This window comes from Physeter macrocephalus, chromosome 1 (genome assembly GCF_002837175.3).
Source record: "Physeter macrocephalus isolate SW-GA chromosome 1, ASM283717v5, whole genome shotgun sequence".
Taxonomy (NCBI): Eukaryota; Metazoa; Chordata; class Mammalia; order Artiodactyla; family Physeteridae; genus Physeter; species Physeter macrocephalus.
In genome coordinates this window covers 19,010,979-19,033,821 of record NC_041214.2, presented here as the reverse complement: position 1 = coordinate 19,033,821, position 22,843 = coordinate 19,010,979, and the positions used below count along the sequence as shown (strand labels likewise).

Below are 22,843 nucleotides of genomic sequence, written 5' to 3'. Positions count from 1 at the left end.
GCACAGGCTCCGGACGCGCAGGCTCAGCGGCCATGGCTCACGGGCCCAGCCGCTCCGCGGCATGTGGGATCTTCCCGGACCGGGGCACGAACCCGTGTCCCCTGCATTGGCAGGCGGACTCAACCACTGCGCCACCAGGGAAGCCCCTAAAGTTATTTTTTTTAATGAGATTTAGATTTTAGGTGCTTCTGACTATTGTAACAGAATCTATCTTAAAAATCTTCCTAGCAAATAGCATCAAAAATATGCAATATTTAAGAAAACAATAAGTGATTTGTAAGACCTGTACACTAAAAACTAAAAATCATTGATGAGAGAAATCATGGAAGACTTAAATGGGGACATATACTATGGATAGAGAAATATATCGTGAGCTGTAATATTCACTATTATTAAGATGTCAGTTGTGACCAATCAAAATCCCAACAGGCTTTTTTATAGAGAACGACAGGTTTATTTTAAAAATCTACTTGGAAGTTCAAAGGACTGAGATTAGCCAAAACAAAGTAGGAAAAAGGACAAACTACCTGATTTCAAGGCCCGCAGTAAAGCTATAGTAATTAAGACAGTGTGGTTTTAGTATAAGGAAAAATAAATAGGCCAATGGAATGGAATAGAGTCTGGAAATAAGTCCATACATATATTGTAAATTGATTTTTGTCAAAGGTACCGAGGTATTCAATGAGGGGAAGGAACTTTCAACAACTTGTACTAGAATAATTTGATAAACTTATGGAAAAGAATTCTGACTCTCACCTCACATCACACACACAAAAATAATTAAGGATGGATTATAGACCTAACATAAGAGCTAAAACTGTGAAACTTCTAGAAGAAAACAAGAATATCTTCATGAATTTGGGGTAGGCAGAGATTTCTTAGAGAGGAAGCAGAAAGCATGAACCATAAAAGAAAAAAATGATAAATTGTACTTCATTAGAGTTAAAAACTTTCATTATCAAAAGACACCATTAATAAAATGAAAAAGAGAGCCACAGATTGGGAAAATATATTTGCAATACATGTATCTGACAAAGAACTTGCGGGACTTCCCTGGTGGTGCAGTGGTTAAGAATCCTCCTGCCAGTACAGGGGACACTGGTTCGATCCCTGGTCCAGGAAGATCCCACATGCCGTGGAGCAACTAAGCCCGTGCGCCACAACTACTGAAGCCTGCACTCTAGAGCCAAAGACCTTGCGGGACTTCCCTGGTGGTGCAGTGGTTAAGAATCCTTCTGCCAATACAGGGGACACTGGTTCGATTCCTGGTCCAGGAAGATCCCACATGCCGTGGAGCAACTAAGCCCGTGCGCCACAACTACTGAAGCCTGCACTCTAGAGCCCAACTACTGAGCCCAAGTGCAGCGAAAAATAAACCAACTTGTATCATGAGTATATTGAAATCTCTGATAAACCAATAATTAAAAGATAAACAACACAATTTTTTAAAATTTATTTATTTATTTTTGGCTGCATTGGGTCTTCCTTGCTGTGCACGGCCTTCTCTAGTTGGGGTGAGCGGGCGCCACTCTTCGTTTCGGTGCACGGGCTTCTCATTGCGGTGGCTCCTCTTGTTGCAGAGCACGGGCTCTAGGCGCGTGGGCTTCAGTAGTTGTGGCACGCAAGCTCAGTAGTTGTGGCTCGAGGGCTCTAGAGTGCAAGCTCAGTAGTTGTGGCCCACGGGCTTAGTTGCTCTGCGGCATGTGGGATTTTCCCGGACCAGGGCTCGAACCCGTGTTGCCTGCATTGGCAGGCGGATTCTTAACCACTGCACCACCAGGAAAGCACCACAATTTTTTAAACGGACAAAAAACTTGAGTTGACACTTCACAAAAGAAAATGTACAAATGGCCAATAAGCACACAAAAAGCATTCAATATTATTAGTTATTAAGGAAATGCAAATTAAAACCACGAAATGTCATTTCAAACCCACTAGAATAACTAAAAATCAAAAGTACTAATAACACCAAATTTTGGCGGGTCCGTGAAGCAACCAGAATACTTGTATATTGTTAGTGGAAGTGTAAAACTGTAATACCACTTTGGAGAACTGTTAGGTAGTTTCTTATAATGTTAAATGTACATTTACCCTATTACCTAACAATTCCACACCTAGGTGTTTGCCCAAAGAAAGGAAAGCATATGTCCAGAAAAAGACCTTTATAGTAATGTTTAAAGCAGCTTTATTCACAATATCACAAAACTGGAGGCAACCCAAAGGTACATACATTTGAATAAATTATGGTGTGCCTACACAATGGAATACTACTCAATAGTAAAAAAAGATCTACGGAAGACTCGTATGGAGGAAGTACAGATATTGGAGTTATTAGACCTGTACTCTAAAATAACTATGAATAATATGTCCAAAACATTAGATGACAGATAAAGTATTTAATCAGAGAAGTAGAAACTGTCAAGAAATTAACAAATTAGAAAGCAAATGTACAATATAAAGAATAAACAAAAGATTCATTGTAGAAAACTAGTAAAATTGACAAAATCATTACAAGACTGACTATTCATGACAAAAATAAAATAGGGCAAAAGATACAAATATCAGGAATGAAAAAAGATATTACTGCTTAGAGGGAAAACAAAAACAATGTACTACTAATACATACAACAATGTAAATGAGTCTCAAAAAATTAAGTTGAGCAAAACAACCCAGACATAAAAGTAAACAACTATATGATTCCTTTAATTGGGAAAAGTTATGCATGGAGGTAGAAATCAGAATAGCAGGAATTCCTGGTGGCACAGTGGTTATGAATCCGCCTGCCAATACAGGGGACACGGGTTCGAGCCCTGGTCTGGGAAGGTCCCACATGCTGCAGAGCAACTAAGCCCATGCACCGCAAGTACTGAGCCTGAGCTCACGTGCCACAACTACTGAAGCCCGCGCGCCTAGAGCCTGTGCTCCACAGCAAGAGAGGGCACCGTGATGAGAAACCCGTGCACCACACGAAGAGTAGCCCCTGCTCGCCGCAACTAGAGAAAGCCCGCGCGCAGCAACGAAGACCCAATGCAGCCAAAAATAAATAAATAAAATAAATAAATTTATTAAAAAAAAAAGAAATCAGAATAGCAGGTGTCTATATGGATTAAGATAGACTTAGATAGGAGCCTGAAGGAACTTTCTGGGGTAATAGTGTTCACATCTTGATTGCTGTTAGTTACACAGATGTATATATTTGTTAAAGCCGTTGATTTAAGATCTTTGCAATTTATTGTATGAAAACTCTACCTCAATTTTTAAAAATTAATAGTAAGCAGTGTTTTAGTAGAAATTCAAAAGATGTCTGAGACCAGTATTATATGGTATTTATAACTCTCCTAGGGACTTGCCCTATATAGAATTTTTAAAATGAATTTTTTACTATGTAGTACATTCATATGGTTTAAAAAACAAAAAGTATTTTAAAAAATCCCAGGAAAGCAAAAAAAGAGAAAGTAAACATTCTTGCTCATGTCCTTGTTTCCCACCTTCCCAGTTGCCCTACCCTGTTGGCACCTACTATTCTTAGTTTCCTATGAATTCTTCCTCAGACTCTTTATGCAAAAACAAATGCACTAAATTTTCACCTTGCGTGATGGAGTCCAAGAAAACATGGTGTTAAACATTAAATAACCTGTTGATAGTCGTGTGGCATCAGAACTGTTATTAGAAATTCCAGCATTAGAACTGTTTTTAGAAATGTTAGCATTAGAACTAGAAGTCCTATTTGACCAGGTCTTCACCCAAACTGGGATTGTCATGACTTTTCAAAGCAAAATTTCTGGAGGATTTTCACACGCTGTCAGGCCTCCTTGGGTAGTCAGGTTAGAAATGCTCTTTTTCGCTAGGACTCTTGCTATTCCTAACTGCTGAAGCCATCGTTTCTCTTTAAAGGCACTGTAAGAAAACAGAACATAATTTATAAGGAGGTCCATTCTTGTCCCCATTTAGAGCTAAAATGATGGAAATCTTTTGCTTGATTTTGTAGCTGTGGCTAATTTATCTTGTCATATGAGGAGATAAAATAGGAAAGAGGAATCTTTCTAAAACCAGTTCCTTGTGAAGCAGTGGGAATGATATTTTCCCAAGGCAATACCGGAAGCTTAGCACCCACAGCTAGAAATAGAAAGCCACTCAATGTCATAGAGTTCTCTGGGTTGAAACTTTTTTTTTTTTTTTTTGGCTGCGCTGCACAGCTTGTGGGATCTTAGTTCCTCGACCAGGGATTGAACCCTGGCCACGGTAGTGAAAGCCCAGAATCCTAACCACTAGGCCATCAGGGAACTCCCAAACCTTTTTCTAACTATTCCCCCAGGCATCCCTATACATACTGACCTATTCTCCCTCTCCTTCTTTCCCACCACAAATACATTTTTTCATTGATATGATATTAGATATTTTGATAGCCTTTAACTGAAATGCAATGAAACAACGTTTTGTGATAGTTATTCTCTGGCTGTATACTAACAAAGACATAAATTTGAATATGATTGCTCCTACTTTGTAGGATGCAAATGTGATTTACTACAGAGGGTTTTTTTTTTTTTTTTTTGCGGTATGCGGGCCTCTCACTGTTGTGGCCTCTCCCGTTGCGGAGCACAGGCTCCGGATGCGCAGGCTCAGCGGCCATGGCTCACGGGCCCAGCCGCTCCGCGGCACGTGGGATCCTCCCAGACCGGGGCGCGAACCCGGCTCCCCTGCATCGGCAGGCGGACTCTCAACCACTGCGCCACCAGGGAAGCCCAACAGAGGGGTTTTACATTTCCCTGAATGTTGGGGTCCTCTGAGATTTTATCCTTTGTCCTCCTCTCTCTCTGCACCCTCACCGGGAGGCTTTATTTACTAATTGCTTCAACTCCCATATTCATGACTCCCAAATCACAACCTTTCTGAAAAGATGCATATCTCCAATTATCAAATAAAATCATTTGATAATTGGACATCCCACAGACACTTCCGATTTACATGTCTTTTATCTTCTTCCTAAACTTGTCCCTTTCAGTATCCTTGTTCTAACACAGTCATGTTGCTCTTCTCACCATCTCCAAAGCCAGAAACAAAACTTATTCCTCCTCTGTCCACCACTAAGCCCAATTAGTGATGACATTTTGTAGGTTATTCCTCAGAAATATCTGTCGTATTTGGCCTTTCCCCTCTTCCCTAACTACTGCTGTTCCAGTCCAGGTCTTTACTGCCTCTTGTTTCTCTTATTGCAAAGTCTCCTAACCCTATTGTAATCCTTCCACACCCTTAGTATTACTTATTTCCAGTGACTCTTCTACACATCTCCACCAGATTTATCTTCAACAATAAACAAAAACTGATTATGTGATTTGTTTGATTAAAAAAGAACTTCTGTGATCTTCCTACCTACTTCCTCCCCCATGGAAAAATATAAGAAGAAAACTGTCCACTTGGACCCACAAAATGCCTCTCAATGTAGGTGTAATTTACCTTGCCAATCTCATCTCCAGCCAGTTCCTCCCTATCCCCTAAAATGCCTTTTGCAAATCCACTTACTTTCCTGAAAACTAAGTTTCTTTCTTACCCTTTCACAAAACAGTGTCTTAGACCATGTAGCCACCTTTACCTGGCTCCTTTTTCTGACCACCACCCCTTTTGTGTGGAAAGTCTCATAGATTTAAAGGGCTTTCACTCAATCTATTAGGAGCAACCTTGCATAAAAGTACCTTAGTGTTTCAAACATTTGAACTAGATCCAAGTCTGGCTGATTTAATCTTCTGGCTGATTTAATCTTCTGGATTAACTCCTTGCTTTACCTCAGTGACTGTGTCTCCTTGGGCCGTCTAAATGGGGTTAACTCATCAATGCTGTCCATATATTCAAGTCCTGTGCCGTAAGGAAATCACTCAGAGACCTTCAGCCTTTCTCCGTCTCCCACCTGAATTGATTTAAAGTCCTCTCTCTCCCTTTCTGTTGCATACCTAGCTTCTCCCTAAACTTAGTGCTTGTCTTGATTCTCTCCCTGGCATTTGAACTTTGGCTTTTCTGTGTTTATTCAAACACTGTTTATTGAGCACTTACTATATGTTGTTAAAAAACAAAATTCAACTGAGCAAATTTGAAGATATAATTTGCCTTATTCAGCGATTCGTGAGTCAGGCAGCATCCCATGTGGGAAACAGAAAGGAGCTCCGAAGAGCTGAATAATATGGGAGACTTTTATAGGTAGAAGGGGTCAGGCACAAGGAAAGAGCCATTACCTCATCTTTCTTTGGGGGATGGCAGGGTTTTATCAGATAGATTACCTTACTACTGCTGGCCAGGAAATTCCATATTGACTGTTTTAAGACCAGGAGAGAGGTTGACATTGCAATTAGGTTAGGTATTAAGTCTTGGTTTGCTGATGTGGGGCTTAGCACAAGGGACTCCATTTTGGGCCTATTGTCTCTTTTTTTTTTAACAATACCAAGCACTGTTCTATGTGCTGAAGAAAGAAAGAGTGAACAAAACACACAAGGTCCCTGCCTTCATGGAACTTAGATTCTAGTGGGGAGGCAAATACACAAAAAGAAGGCTAATATAATACTGTGATGGCTCTGTGAATAAAAACAAGACAGGGTTGGCAGGAGGGGGTACAGGCCAGTACCTCCCAGGTCAGTTTTTTCTCTAACAGCCTCTGCCTCTTTGCCAGCCCAGACCCCCCCTGAATGTGTGAAAGTGGCCTAACGTAGGCATTTTGTCCTTGAGTCATCATTTTCTGGGTTCCTGGAACTTACCCAGGAAAGCCAAATGTGGTTACATCAGTCTGGCATGCAAAGACAACAAGCATACTCATCAGCAGGGTTGCCTTGCTACAGCATCATTTTGCTTCCATCAACTGGGCTCTCGCTTGGGCTCTGTGAACACTAGGCCCTGCTGTAAATATGTCTGTAAGCTTCTGGGGAGACCTGGGATTTCCTATAGCTGCCCATATCTCTCTAAAGGGCGCTATGGGCAGTGCTGCTTCAGCAGTGGCTGGGAGTCTCTGGGAGCCCAGAACCTCACCCCTGCTTTGATTATCTCCAAAGACAAGGGTCCTTGCATCCACCCGGCCTCTCATTCCTTATCGTATGCAATCTAGCACCACATCCTATCAATTTCTTTCTTACATTTGTCTCCAGCCCATCTACTTCTCTCCATGACTCCTATAGTGCAATCTCCCACCATCTCTGCCCTGGACTCCTGCAGTTGCCTCCTATGTGGACTTCCAGAATCCATTCTTGTTCTCCTACACTGAAGCCAAAGTGGTCTTAAAAAATCCAAAGCCGATCAGGTCAAACCATTCAATGCTCTCTCCTTGTTTTTAGGGTAAAATAGCCCAGGTCTTCTTATGGAGCCCTGCCTACCTCTCCATGTTTGTCTTGTACCTCTCTTCTCTCCCTTTACTCTAGCATATCTTCCTATTTCATAACTTCCCCATAAGCTCCAGCCACAAGGCCTTTGCACAAGCTCTTTCCTCTACCTGGAGCACTGCATTCTTCCTTCCCATCCTTCAGATCTCAGCTCAGGCATTTTCTTAGGGAGGTCAAGGTCTATGTCAGACTTCCATAGAACCTCTCTCTCCAAGTTCCTCTCCTTCATAGCACTTTCCCCAGTTAGCCTGTGTGATAATGCCCATCACACCAACTAAACGGTTTGCGTCACAAAGAGCAGGACTGTATCTGTATTTGCTCTTAACTGTATAGTGTGACCAACTGTCCTGATTTGCCCAGGCCTGAGGGCTTTCTCAGGAAACAGAACGTTCAGTGCTAAAACTAGGAAAGTTACCACCATATCTCTAGCTCAATAAATGTTGGTTGAATGAATAACCGTTAGTAACCACTAACTGGGCCATCAGCCCAACCACCTAACTGAATCTCAGTGTTTCTTTTCAGCATAGAAGTCCCAGCTTAGGGAGGAAAGAATGGTATAACTATATCCACCTCTCCCTGGCTTCTATGCATTCATTAAACACCTATTTATTGAGCCCTTACTGTATGCCAGGCGCTGTGCTAAAGATATAAAAGTGAACAGAGGGAACAAGGTTCTTACCCACCTGAATGGGTCACGGATTCAAGATCCTCAACTGGAGGGCAAGGCCTGGGCATGCAGTATTGGACAAGCTAGGCTGGGAGGCTGAACCCTCAGGTTTCAGTCAACTCTGTGACTTGTGTAAGCTGAAGGTCCCTCCCTTTTGCTGTTCTCGTGGGCTCTCTCATCAAAGCAGAACTGAGGAGATGATGTGATGCAACTGGTCTCCTCAACCCGGTGCTCAGGAATGCACAAGAACGGTGCCCTGCTCAATGCCTGTGCTTTCTTAGGGCTCACATGCTGATCTATGCAAAATGGTAGGCTTGCCAGTAAAGGGTGGTCAGCAGAGCCTTAGCCCCTGCTTCCGTTGTACCCCAGTACCTTATGAAGGGGGCGGGGTTGGGGGAGAGACAGAGAGAGGGAGAGGGTAGTTTATATCTCTGAGGAATCAAAGAGAGAAAATACCTGCCCCATACCCATTGCAAGGTAAACTTGGAAAGTACAGGGCAGGCCTTTTTCTACAAGGGCCAGCAACTGAATTGTACCAAACTGTTCTTGGGGCAGGAGTACTACTGGCAGTTTCTTCTCAGGGAAGGGTGACTTATAACACAGTAGCACACAATCTGACCCTTAGAGACTTTGTCAGGTCCTCTCCTTCACTCCTTCACTACAACTCCCTCTGAACCTTGGCCCCTCCTAGCTGTAGACATGTAATTCACTCAAAAGTAGCCTCTCATACTGTATAGATGGGTATAATTTGCTACAACCTTTCAGGAAGTGAACTTAGTATGTATATGTCCTTTGAATAAGCAATTTCACTTCAGTGAAAGTGTCCTATAGAAATACTTCCATAAATGATTAAGTGTTCCACATAAAAGGATATATTGCACCACTGTTATCATGGTGAAAAATGGAAACAACTTGAATGTAAATCAAGAGAGGACTGGTTAAATAACTTATTATACATGGACACAGTGGAATACTAGGCAGCCATTAAAAAGGACAAGGTAGTTCCTTCTCCCTAGCATAGAAAGATTTGACAGTTGTATCTAAGAGATATATATTTGGGAACATAAATGCAGTAAAATCCCTTTTAGGATGAAAAGGGCATGCACATATACATATCTCACATACATATATTGAGATACATGGAAAAGTTCTAGGAGGCTACAAATAGTAATAATGATGCCTTCTGGGGAGACGGATGGGATTCATGAGAGGGGAGAGGGGTGGGGCTGGAGGATGGATGGAAACTTTCATGTTTACTTTATACATTCCCATGTTGTTTGGATGCTTCCCAGAAAGCACATATTACTGTATTTTCTAATTAAAATTCTTTTTAAAAAAATATTTATTTATTTATTTATTTATTTGGTTGCATGGGGTCATAGTTTTGGCAGGTGGGCTCCTTAGTTGCAGCACCTGGGCTCCTTAGTTGCAGCAGGTGGGCTCCTTACTTCTGGCTCCAGGGCTCCTTAGTTGTGCCATGTGAACTCTTAGTCGTGGCATGCATGTGGGATCTAGATCCCCAACCAGGGATCGAACCTGGGCCCCCTGCATTGGGAGTGTGGAGTCTCATCCACTACTCCACCAGGGAAGTCCCTTAAAATTCTTTTTTTAAGGGAAAATATTACATTGCCCAGCTTTCTGCTCTGCACCAACACTGCCTTCAGGCCAAACAGACTTCTGCTCTGCCTCCTCATTTGTTTTCATCTCCCCTCAGACCCTCCTTTGCTCCTACAATCCCCAACAAATAGAGCACTTATCAAAAGGAGTTTGGGGAGGAGTTACTCCTATATCAAGAGTGGGACTTCGGGGCATGACCAGGCCAAGCAGGTTTATTCCTTGTGTTCACCTTCCAAGGCTGAGGCAAACACCCTCATCAACCACAGTGGTTTAAACTTGTGGCAAGGGTCCCCTGCCCCATCCTTGGTACTTTTTATAAAGCGAAACAAAACAAAACAACACAGAGAGCTCTACTTTTATCAGGAGCACGGGAGCCCATCAGAGTCGCCGTTGGGGACTGTCGTCTATTCTCAGTGCACTCAGGACACTGAACCTTCTGGACCAGTCCTCCATATTTGAATCTTTACTAAGCTGGACTTCCAAGTTGCATCAGCCTCACTGGAATCAGACAATAAGCAGTAAGGAAGACAGTTTTCTAGACACACCTTGTCAATATTCTTTGATCTGTATAAAGCTGACACCATCTTCTGGGGAACGAGACTCAATCTGACCTGAGTTACTGTCGTCTCCACACCAGCCACACGCACCAACCCAGACCCACATTAGCACTGGATCTGAGCTAACTGCAGCACTACTCTCTTTGGGTCAACCCTCACGGGTATATTTTCGTGAATCTAAAGGTGGAGTTCCAGCAAGTGCTCTCACATGACACCAGATGAGATGTCTGGGGTCCTGGTTTGGGAGGTCACCCTTCCCATGCAATCAGCAGCACCCGATGGACCCACCCTGACCCAGTTCCCCCAGGTTAGCACCAGGAAGGATTAGTTAGGTTCTTCCCCATCTCCTGGCTATGATACTACCTTGATGATGGCGGACCCAGCCTTCAAGATGGCGCATGTCCACTCCTCACGTTTTGGCACAAGAGCTGTACTGGTCCTTTGGTGGTAAGTGCTCAGACCACCTAGCTGCCTGGCTTGACCGGTGACTTCCGGTGGACATGGGTGCTTTCATGACTCCTTTGAGGGGACAATGGGCCAGGTCAGAAAGAGCCCTGCAGGCGCCTGAGGCGTGCAGGTCCCCCCATCCCTCCACAGCCCGCCAGCAGAGAGATGTGGGACAGACCCTGGGATAGATGCAGTGGAAAGGGGAGAAAACAGATGGGAAGGCAGTGGAGAATACAAACAGAGGGAAGAGAAGAGTACTGGGCAAAGAGGAACAATACAGTTGGAAAGATTTGCTAGGAGTAACTTTGCCAGAGGAAGTGAACAATCCGACTGACCACCCCTCCTCCTATGAGCAAACCCGTGCCCCCTGCAGTGGAAGCATGGAGTCCTCACCACTGCACCGCCAGAGAATTCCCTGCACTAACCTCTTTCTTGAATGAAATGTTTTCCCCAGCAAGTCCCTTCTCAACCTTGAAATTGCTTCCCCTTGGTAAGTCCAATCCTTATGAAGTGTACCTGCAAAAACAGCACACTAGTGTAACCTCTTGGGAAAACTGTGTGGAAGTGCTTACTGAAGCTAAGCCTATGACCTAGCAATTCCATTCCTAATTTTAGAGTCAAGTGAAATGAATGCAAATGTCCACCAAACTTATATACAAGAATAATCATAGACTGTTATTCAAAATAGCCCCCAATTAGTTACAGCTCAAATGCCCCTCAATAGGAGATTGGCTAGAGATGTGGAATACTACATAGAAATGGAATGCTATACAGAAATAGGAAGAATCAATACATGCAAAAACATGAATGAATCTCATAGCCAATTTGTTGCACAAAAAAGCCAGACATGAAAGATACATAACATATGGTGCCCTTTATATGAAAGTCAAGAAGGGGCAAGACTAATCTCATTGATAGAGATCAGAATAATGGTTATATCTGGGAGGGGTCACTGACTGGCAAGGAGCATGAAGGAACTTTTTTGGGGTGCTAGAAATATTTTGCAATTGATCTGAGTGGTTGTTACATGGATGTATGCAAATATAAAAATTCAGGGACTTCCCTGATGGCGCAGTGGTTAAGACTCCGTGCTCCCAATGCAGGTGGCCCAGGTTCGATCCCAGGTCCGGGAACTAGATCTCACATGTGTGCTGCAACTAAGAGTTCGCGTGTCACGACTAAGGAGCCCACGTGCCCAACTACAGAGCTGGCAAGCCACGATTAAGGAGCCCGCGAGCCAGAACTACAGAGTCAGCCTGCGCAACTAAGACCTGACGCAACCAAATAAATAAAAAATAAATAAATTAAAAAAATAAAATTCGAAAAGCCATACATGTGAGATTAGTGCTTTTTATGCATTTAACTCTATATATCACAACTCAGTTCCTCCCCAAGAAAGCACCACACACAATAGACACTGGCAGCCTTTCACCCAAAACCACATACATGGCCACCTTAACCACAGGTACTTTTGCACATTTCCATTCTGCCTAGCACTGCACTGGGCCATAATAAGCATTTTCTTGTATGTTTAAAAAATAAAATCTTTTTTTTTTTTTGATAAAACTGATCAGTATTTCCTTATGTTTACAGGCTGATTTTAAGATGGATTATATAATTTTTTCAATTAATAATTTTCTGGTCTTTTTCTATAATTTTAGATTATCTTTTTATACATTCAGGTCAGAGATATCTCACAAATTACAAAGATTGAAGCTGTTAAGCAGTTTCTTCATCTTTTCTCAACCTCATCATGCTGTGTATGCTGAAGTTTGCGTTTTATAGCTCAAATTATTCTCACCACTAGGTGGCGACAACCTAGCTGAAATAAAGTAGATCTGAAATAAAGACCAATACAGAAAGGCAACCAAAACAATCTAGCCTTATTTTTTCTTTCCTTCTCATTATATCGAGTAAGGGGAAAAACCATTCATAAATCTATATTTTCACTGTAATACTGGCACCCAATAATACCTCATAAGTATTTATCTTGAGATCTAATCAGAGTTGTGTTTTCAGTGAAATCTGATGACCAATATATAAAATTTTATTTTATGAATTGAATGTGCCCCAAAAGTCCACTTCCAACACACTTGTTTATGTCTTTAAATGTGATAATGGATTCCTTTTAAAACTTACCTTAAATATTAATATCAATTCTATCACCCTATCCAATATAGCTCTCCCCCTGCCTGTATTTCTTATCTATAAGTCAACTGAAGTCTTTATGATTCAGTTTGTCATTAAATTGTTCTTTTCTTTCCTTCCACTTTCATTATCATCCAGGCTTCCATGACACTTTTGATGTCTCCCAGATTTCAAGTTTCCCCCTTATCCCTTTAATTATAATTAACAATTTCTTTTACTTAAAAAAAAAAAAAAAAGCAAGGGACCTTGTTAATCGATACAACTCCTTTCTTCCTGAACATTTGACAAGTAGAATACTACATGGATTGGCCAATAAAATCAGTTCATTTTGTCCTAGAACAAGGCTAGGTCCTTGAAGCTGGGTACTGGTGCACACAGGGACAACCTGTGTTGTACTACATGGCATGGCAGTGTAATGGCTTCATAGAGCATTCCTCCCCTAGACCTGCCCTATTAAAGGTGTATCCTTGTTTGCTTGAAGAGAAAACCTTACCTGGCCACAGCTAAGTAGTAGATGGCATTCTCCCTTGGAGTCCTTCCACTGTGCTCTGAGAAAGATACAAAGGAGGATCTGAGTAAAAAGTTGGCACTGGGTGTTGCATAGTAAAAAGATGGGTGTGAATAGTTCACTCTTGAAACTGGAGGGAGGGGGACTTGGGGGAGATAGGTATTTTTTATGAGCTTTTCTTTTTTCCTAACTGTGGCAGTAATTTTTTTTTCCCGATTTTGTAATTCGAAGAACGTATTTGCATCTACCAGCGGAGGAAATTTGAGTGTTTGTTCTCTCGTGTCCTGCTGTGAAATTGCCAAAGGACTGACACGTTTCCTGCTTACGGTTTGCTCCCTGAGAGGTGGTAGTTTGCCCACAGTGCCTTGTGAGTCCTTGTTCTGAGCCTCATGCCAGCTCTTGGAGGTCATTTTGGGTTTGGTGAAACCATCCATCATCACAATGTCTCCAACTTTTGCTCCAAAGACCCTTGCTCCGCAAAGCTGGCTTTTATTAAGGTTGTGACTCTGAGCTCTGAGTACCCATCGTTTTATTTTAATATAAATCCTCATGGGGACTGAGATTTTCAGGAAAGAAACAGTGGACCACATTTTACTCAGTAAATATAATGCGCAGTCTTTATGCTTGTGTTTGAACGCCATGGTAAGGGGAGTTTGTCCCGCTGCGTTTTTGCATTCCAGGCACAGCACGCTGCAGTTGACAAAAGCCTTCAGAATCAACAGTTGGCCCGCTTCTGCGGCTGCATGAATGGGGCATTTAGAGACATCTGCGTGAAGGGCTTCATGGCACCAAGCTCTGTAGGGGTGCACACCGACCATGTCGTGGGGCCGCACACCCTGCTTAAGGGCCCATTCAGAGAGCTCAGTGTGCCCGTAAAAGGCGGCGATGTACAGGGCAACCCTTTTCTGATACCTGAATGAATAAAACAAGCGAGAGTGGGGATGTTTAGTAAGTCAGCAAACAGGCAAAGGTAGTTACACGAAATACCCACAAAACATTCTAGTTAAAATATTTATTTCTTCCTAACTTTAAAAAATATTTTCAGGGCTTCCCTGGTGGCGCAGTGGTTGAGAGTCCTCCTGCCGATGCAGGGGACGCGGGTTCATGCCGCGGTCCGGGAGGATCCCACGTGCCGTGGAGCGGCTGGGCCCGTGAGCCACGGCCGCTGAGCCTGCGCGTCCGGAGCCTGTGCTCCGCAACGGGAGAGGCCACAGCAGTGAGAGGCCCGCGTACCGCCAAAAAAAAAAAAAAATTATTTTATTTATTTTGGCTGCGCCAGGTCTTTGTTGTGGCATGTGGGATCTTTTAGTTGTGGCACACAGACTCTTAGTTGCAGCATGTTTCAGGAAAGGTCTATAGTAATACACAGGTTAGACTGCACCGGTCCTGCTTATACACATTGTCCTACTGTGTACATATAAATAATTCAAATTGGTTTCCTTGGAGCAGTTTTTTCCTTACGAAAATCTAATGCTCAAGATAAATATCAAGCTTTTATATTCACTGGGAAAGCATAGGAAGGAATTCAGTACATTTTAGAAATTTGAATGCTTTGTGTGTTTGTTTGCTTTGTCTTTTCTAACAGTCCTTATTCTCTGGCTTCTCAAAATCTCTACTGCTATTCCGATTCAAACCTCTAGGTTGCCCCCCCACCAGCATGACCACCAGTGCCACAGTCTCCTAAGTGGTCTCCCACCTCCTCTTATCCCCCTACGGGCTTTTCCTCATACAGTGCTTAGCGATCTTTTTATTCCATGCGTTGGAGGTGGCCTATGCTCTCTTCCAAACCCTCTAGTAGCTTCCGGCTGTAATTGAAATTCTAACTCCTCATCTTGGCCTTCAGGGCACCTGTCACCCGGACCCGGCCCCAGCTCCTGCCTCACTTCCCAGCACTCCCCTTCTCTTTCACTGAACTATAGCCACACTGGCCTCCCTGCCATCCCTATCCTTCCAATTCCCCATCAGGCACAAACTGAATGATGGGTGAAGACTTTTCAGAGAGATAAGAATTAGGGAGGCAAAGCTAGACAGGGTTCCATCAGGTTTTGTCCAGGGTTTACTTGGGCAAGGCTCTCTGTTGACCCCATGGTAGAGATGGAGGCCAGCTAGCCTGGTATCATCCAAAATCTGCGTATAACTAACTCTCCTGTCTCTGACTGCGTGCTCACCACACCATAATTTTCAGGTGTATGTGGCATCCCATGTAATTGTCCTGTATAAGAGAGATGGTCTGCCCAGAACGTGTGGGTTTCTAGGACCCTCTGACAGATTATAACTAATTAGAGTTTTACATTAATATGCTGGCATTTTGGTTCACATATCAATTTCGTTTGAAATTCATTAGTGCAGATAAGCAACTCCGAATTTGATTTGGGGAGAAGAGCCCCTCCTGCGTGGACTCACTGGCCTTTGCTTTCATCCTCAACACCCATGTTGTGCGAACTAGAGCACTCTTGTTACCAAGATTAGTTGTTTCTGCCTCCTAAACGATCTTTTCACAGTCTGTCCTCTGAGCCCCACCTCTGCTGTCAGAAGCCTAGCTCAGGCTGCCGTTTTCTTTTGACTATCTTCCTGTCTCCCGGTCTGCCTCTGTTCTCCACGTTGCAGTCAGAGCCAATATTCTAAAATGCAGATCTCATCATGGCCTTTCTCTACCTTCAATGTCTTCCCAACATTTACACGATAAAATCCAAATTCCGTCCCATTCCTACCGGGGCCTGCATGAGCTGGCCTCTTCTTACCTTTCCAGCCTCTGGCCACTAGCTTCCTCTTACTCTATAATCTACCATGTGGAACTTCTTTCAGTTCTTTGAATCCATTTTCTTGTCCCCTGGGTCTTGGTACGTGTGGTTCCATCTGTTTTGAAACATTTTTATTCTTCTCCCTACTGTTTACCTGAGTATCAACCCTTCAAGTCCCTTTCTCGGGGTGCTTTACCTGATCCCCTACAGTTGTCCGTACCATACATTCCCATATCTTCTTGCACAATGCCCATGTCATAACAATTTTCACACTGAATGGTAACAGCAACACCTAACATTTGTATCCTCCTTACCATGTGCCAGGTGGCCCTCTAAGTTCCTTGTAATACTAGCTCATTTAATCTCTAAAGTAGTTCTATGAGATAGGTACTATTATTTTCCCCATTTTATAGAAGAAGAAACTGAGGTACCGGATGACTACTTGCTTAAGTTTACACGACTAAACACTGAGGGGGTGGGGCTTTGAACCTAGGTAGATGAGCACTGGAGTTTGTACTCCCAGACGTTTTGCAATTCTGTTTCTCCAGGAATTGGTTACTTGTTTTCTGTTGCCCCTACTGGACTATAAATTTGCTAAAGGCAGGGACCATATCTTGTTTATTGCTTTCATAGTACATAGTACATACATTGTTGATTGGGTGGGGGAATAAAAGGAGCTTTTCACTCTGATCATATGCATATCGTATTTATATTCTCTGAGCTCTTAGATTTTATTTAAAGATTAAGTGGAAATAGTTAAGTACATGAGCACTAGAGTTATTAAATTGTGGGGATCTAAAACCCAGTTTTGCCCTTGCTAGCTGTGTGACATTGGGCAGATTTCCTAAATCAGTTTCCTTATCTGTAAAATAAGATAAAATAGTATCCATCTCATAAAAGTGTTATAAGTATAAAATTAGTTAATAAATATAACACAGTGCTACAAAGTACTCAGTAAATATGCACTATTAAAAGTAACAATGGGGCTTCCCTGGTGGCACAGTGGTTGAGAATCCGCCTGCCGATGCAGGGGACACGGGTTCGTGCCCCGGTCCGGGAGGATCGCACATGCCGCGGAGCGGCTGGGCCCGTGAGCCATGGCCGCTGAGCCTGCGCGTCCGGAGCCTGTGCTCCGCAACCGGAGAGGCCACAGCAGTGAGAGGCCCGCGTACCACAAAACAAAACAAAACAAAAAGTAACAATGCAACAGCTATTTCTTTGGATTCAGAGCAAAGAAAGAAAAGAGAGAATTATAATTATCCCCGAATAGAAATTAATTTTAAATATTTAAGTATTTTATAAAATTGCAAAAACTGGTTTTCCAATCTGTCACTTCACAGAGCCCTTAGAGCTCCTGCTGAGTGCGTGTGCTTCTGTAAAGTATGACTAAATCACCACAAGGGGGCACTGTTCTAAAATACCACTGAATTAAAACCTGCTGGCTGCAGAGTTATGTTAAAATGCCCACCTGCTTCTCTGAGCCTACCCTACTCCACTGCTCCAGCAGCATGTGTTACACTTCATGTATGGCAAAAGTATGAATGTGTGTATTAGATGCGATTTGAAAAGTTACATGATAGCTTAGGAAGAGGTAGGCAATGTTTTCAGCCAATCAATTAGCAATGAGTGGTTTTCAGAATAATTGAATGTGAGAGTGGCAAGGCATTTATTCTGATATCCTTTAAAAAGTGCCGATAAAAGTCTAATATCCAAACCAAACGGAAGTCGTGCATTTAGATAGTTGTTTCCTGATGAAAGTCTACCTGAATTACAATACACCACCAAAGGCTGTCAGCCCTGGTGGCATCCCTGCTATCTTATTCGAGCAAATATCTCAATAAAAATGTCTCAAGGGAACTCCTTGGAGCAGCACCCCAGCTAAAGAGTGAATTGCAGACTCAAGTTCCTATGAAAGTTGAGCAAAAATTACTTTAATTAGTTTAGCATTTGCTTTATCTCGTACTTGAGTACTGGTCCTTCATTTGATAAATAGCGTTGGACTTTAAGTTTTTGTCCGAGGAGACAGCCCATCAGAAATTCCTTCCATCCATCCCAGACGTCCAAGCGAAGTGTTGTGCCTGTGGATAAAGAGAGGTGGTGATTGTCCCAGTCCATCCCTGGGGTTTGGTGGTCCAAAAACTTCTAATGATAGCTTTCTCCCAACAGACATGAGCTAGGTGCCAAATGAAAAGTAGCCTTTGAATAAGGAGACAGGGGTGCTGAGAGAGAGAGAGAGAGAGAGAGAGAGAAAGAGGCGGGCAGGGATGCTATCTTGAGCTTAGGCGTATATTGATTTGGAAAAGCCTTTTAGCTTCTGTGCACTTGCATTTTCTCATCTGCACGGTGAAAGCATACAATGCTGAACTACTTTCTGCAGCTATCTTAAAACATTTCTGTGGACATTGATTCCATGCTGATCTCCACATCACCAGGTAAACAAAAGCTGTTCTGTTGGAAGAGAAACTCAAGAAACTGTGGCAGGACATATGCGTTTCTCGGGCCTTTAGCTTACAAGTGGGCTGTGGGTGAAGTTGAATGATCCTTTCATTCCATTCTTCACAAAACAGGAGCCATTCTGTGTTATGAACATAAAAGTGATACGTTCGTTGCTGCTAGAGGATTTATCACTTGCTCCTCAAAAGCCTACCCTCTCCTGGTTTTGTGACTACATTCCCTTCGTCCTTCAGGCTGGTGTTTCCCAGGAATCTTTCCTCAGGCTTCTGCTCTTCTAACCCTACACATTCCCTCAGGATAAAACCCAGTCTCCTCCCCATGTGGCCCACTCTGACCTCTGTCCCTCCGGCCTGCCTCACTCACTCTGTTCTGGCCACTCTGACCTTTCACCTGTCCTTCAGACACACCAAGGCCACGCCCATCTGAGGACCTCAACACATAATTTCTTTTGCTTCAAAGGGTCTTTTTTTTTTTTTCCTTTATTTTTGGCTGCATTGGGTCTTCGTTGCTCTGTGTGGGCTCTAGGCACGTGGGCTCAGTAGTTGTGGCTCGCGGGCCCTAGGGGCTCTAGGCACGTGGGCTCAGTAGTTGTGGCTCGCGGGCTCTAGAGCTCAGGCTCAGTAGTTGTGGCGCACGGGCTCAGCTGCTCCGCGGCATGTGGGATCTTCCCAGACCAGGGCTCGAACCCGTATCCCCTGCATTAGCAGGAGGATTCTTAACCACTGTGCCACCAGGGAAGTCCCCAAAGGGTCTTTATCCAGAGTTCACAGGGCAGTGTCCTTCTTACTCAGCTTTCCCTTCAAGCATCGTGTCCTCACAGAGGACCTTCTTGGCCACCAGGGCTAAAGCCATCTCTGCCATCACCCCCTCCTCCCCTCCAATACTCTTTATGCCGTGACCTTATTTTAATTTCTTCATAGCCCCTATCATCAGTACTTGAAATCATTTTACTTGTTTGGAGACTGTTGTTCACGACCCACTACAAACGACGCTCCTTCAGGACTTGCCACACTGCCTGCCGTTTGCCGAGTGCTCACTACATACTTGTTGGCTGACTGACAGGCAGCCTCAGTGCCACTGGTGGCTTCATTGATCGCCCACGGGCCAATCCCTCCTGAGTCCACATTCCAGCCAGGCCTCTGCTCCAACTCTGGATTCCCCCTGCTGGGGATACCACAATCTAAGGGATCACGCTAGGGGCCCACTGTTCTGAAGGACAACCTGTCACCTTTCATCCCCAACCTGCTTTTCCTCCTGTATTCTGTGTCTCAGTTTGTGTCACCACTATCTTCCTTGCTTCCTGAGTTAGAAATCTAGGGAGTTGTTCTTCATCCCTTCCTTTCTCTCATGCCCCCAACATCTGTACAACCGCCAAGGCCTGACAAGTTTATTTCCCAAATGTTGAAGAACTCTGCTTCTTCACCTCCATCTTAACCAGCGCTGCCCTATTTCAGGCCTAGATAATCTCTCACCTAAAGCTACCTCGAGAAGCTCCCCACAGCCTCCCCCTGTCTTTATTCATGTCTCTGTTCAGATGCCATCTCCTCTTCTGGCCAGCCATCTGCAATAGCCTTTCCCCACCTCATCACAGCCCTTTCTATTCCCTTATCCTGCTTTCTTTTACTTCATATTCCTTAATTTTACTTAAAATTCGATATTTTTCTGTTTATGGAATGATGCTTGCCTTCCCCACTGAAATGCAAGCTTCGAGAGGATGGGGACCTTGCTACCCTTGCTCACAGCTCTATGCTTGCTTTCCCCAGTAGTGCCTGGCTCACAGTGGGTGCTCAGTAAATACTTGTTAAATGACGTTCTAAGCCACTTCTCAAACCTGTTCTGGCCGTGTGCTGCCCTCCTAACCCTTAGTAGCCCAGCAGGCTGGCCTGTACTTCTGTGTGTACCCCAGGCTGTTTCTGGATTTGGGGCATCTTCTTTTGCTGTCCCTTCTGTCTGAATTCTTCTGACTCCCCCATCTTCCTACCAATAGTTTATGATGCAATCCTGGCATCACCTCCTCTAGGAAGCCCTCCTTGACTACACCATCCTCTCACCTCCCCAGATAGGGTAAACGACTGCTCAACTGGTTGCAAAGTATACTTTGAAAGTCTTTATTATTGAACATACATTTCTGCTTTGGAATTGCCAGTTGACAAACACTAAAAGAACTCTTTGAGCCCAAGCATTATGTCTCATCCAGTCTATGGGCTCTGTTTTAGTTATGCTCTTGGATTGCAAGGAGACCCTCAAGAAAATGGGGCTTATTATACAGAGTCAATGACCACATCTAGCATGCATTAGGAACCAAGACAGCTCTCAAGATGGACCACTGCCCAGCTCTCGCATGGGCCCCAGGTTCTCTCACTCTCTCTCATGCCCTTTAGGTCTCTTTGTGTCTCTTCTCCCTTTCTCTACTGACAGGCTGCCCTGCTTACTTACAGCTTCTGTCCTATCACAACTTCGGCATGCGTGCAACATGCGTTTGCCGGGACCCAACCTTATTTCTTGACACTCTTCATTTTCCAACCCTACTGATAACCAATTTTGTCTCTCTACATTTCCCAATTTGAATTCACAAGACTAATAATTAATAATAGTAACAGTAATATATTGAATATGAATATGAATAGCTAATATTAATTGAGTGCTTACTATATGCTCTAGATTATTCTAAGTACATGAACAATTTAATAATTTAAAATTCACAACAACCCTAAGTGATGGGTTATATTATTTTCTCCATTTGACAGCCGAGGAAACTGAGGCACTGTAAGACGAAGTAACTTCCCCAGCTTCTACATAACCAGTAAATAGTGGAACCAGGAGTTGGACCTGGACAATCTGGCTGCTGGGCCCATGTGCCTGTCCTCTGTGTTATACTTATCTCCAAGCAAGACTTTAATTGTCTCAGCTGGGAGAGGTGGTGTCACTGGACAGCTTATGGATTGGCTGCCTTTGAATCAATATGGTGGCCCGAGAAGTTGCATGCCAAAGCTGTGATGGGACAGTGTGTGACTTGGCTTATCCACACATATCCTCAGGCTCAGACAGGTTCATCATAAATACCTGCAGGTGAGAAGGAAGGAAGGATAACATAACAACAGTAATCTCAGAGTCACAGAATGCTGAAGATAAGAAGATCCTAAAAGACCAGCCCACTCCATTGTCTCCTTTTATAGACTAGAAAGCTGAGGCGCATGGGGAATTGCCTGAAGCTACTCAGCAAGCTGGGAGTAGAATTTGGCTTGGAATTTTTGTCTCTAGAATTCTTTCTAATGCTTCGGAAGCCTCCTCTTTTCCGCTGTCTTTCTCTTGCTTTCCTTTCTGCTTCCCGGCTCTTGCCCTTCTTGCATCCACTTCACAGGCAGACACACATCCAAGTATATGTTCTTTCTGCTGATCCCTCCCTTTTTGGACGTCCTACGTTACAACCTGTAATCTTGAAATGGGGCTCTTCTTCCCTTACTCTTGACTCTGGTTTGGGATTTCTTGACCTTGGCCTCACTGACCTTTGTGGGTTGATTCCTAGTTGCTGTGCATGTTTACCCACAGAGCCTGATCTGCATTAATGCCATCAAGGCCCTAACCTACCTTACCCCTCACAAGTCTGGCCTCAGCTAGGAGAATTCACTCTTTTTGATGGAGAATTATGGAGTTATTCTGTAGAGACCAAGTAGCAGTTCTGCAAATACACTCTAGAAATGCCTAGGTAAACATCTTTCAAAATATGGATCATCCATGACATAGTAGATTTAGTTTCTCTAAAGCTTCTTGTTGTACTTAAACTTTCTTGTAAAATATTTGATTTCTAAGAATAGCACTGGAAACAAAAGACTTTAAACAGTGCTCCAAGTGCATTTATTTCATCTCCTGCCTAAAGTGACTTACTATGTTTTTAGTTTATTATGAAAATCACTCAAAGATGAGCGTTGGAAAGCTTTAGCCTGGCCCTATACTCCAGCCTCCCTGGTCCTCCACAGCTGAGGCCGCATAGCCTCCATTTGAATGACCAGAACAGTCTTAGGCCCACGGAACAGTCTTAATTTCAGTTGTAGGGCATTTGTTAAAAGAGTCCAGGCCAGCTGCTCAGAAGTTTGGTGGGAAGTTGCTCTTCCTGTTCATCCTGCTCAGGTGTTGTCCTGTTCTAGTAACTTGCCTTATTCCTTTAGGAATAAGAGACCAAGCCCCCACTTGTGCCCTCAGAGCACAAGTCTCAGTATCCTACTCTGCCTTTTGGGTTTCATAACTGAGGCCCCATCTCTGTTCTCTGAGCCTGGAACTCAGAGAGTTCCTATTCCGAACCCCAGTCTCTGGGGTTAGATTTCTGTTACATGTTTTTTTTTTTTTTTTT

The 22,843-nt window shown here is 43.5% G+C and overlaps 1 protein-coding gene across 1 annotated transcript in view; it reads right to left on the bottom strand.

Moving 5' to 3' along the window:
- Positions 1-3,768: 3,768 nt before the first annotated feature.
- Positions 3,769-22,843, bottom strand: part of ANKUB1 (ankyrin repeat and ubiquitin domain containing 1) — a 45,660-nt gene continuing 26,585 nt past the window's right edge. Inside the window, 3 exon segments of the mRNA XM_024131826.1 lie at positions 3,769-3,898; positions 13,286-14,212; positions 18,005-18,119. Coding sequence (XP_023987594.1) covers positions 3,769-3,898; positions 13,286-14,212; positions 18,005-18,119 — 1,172 coding nt within the window.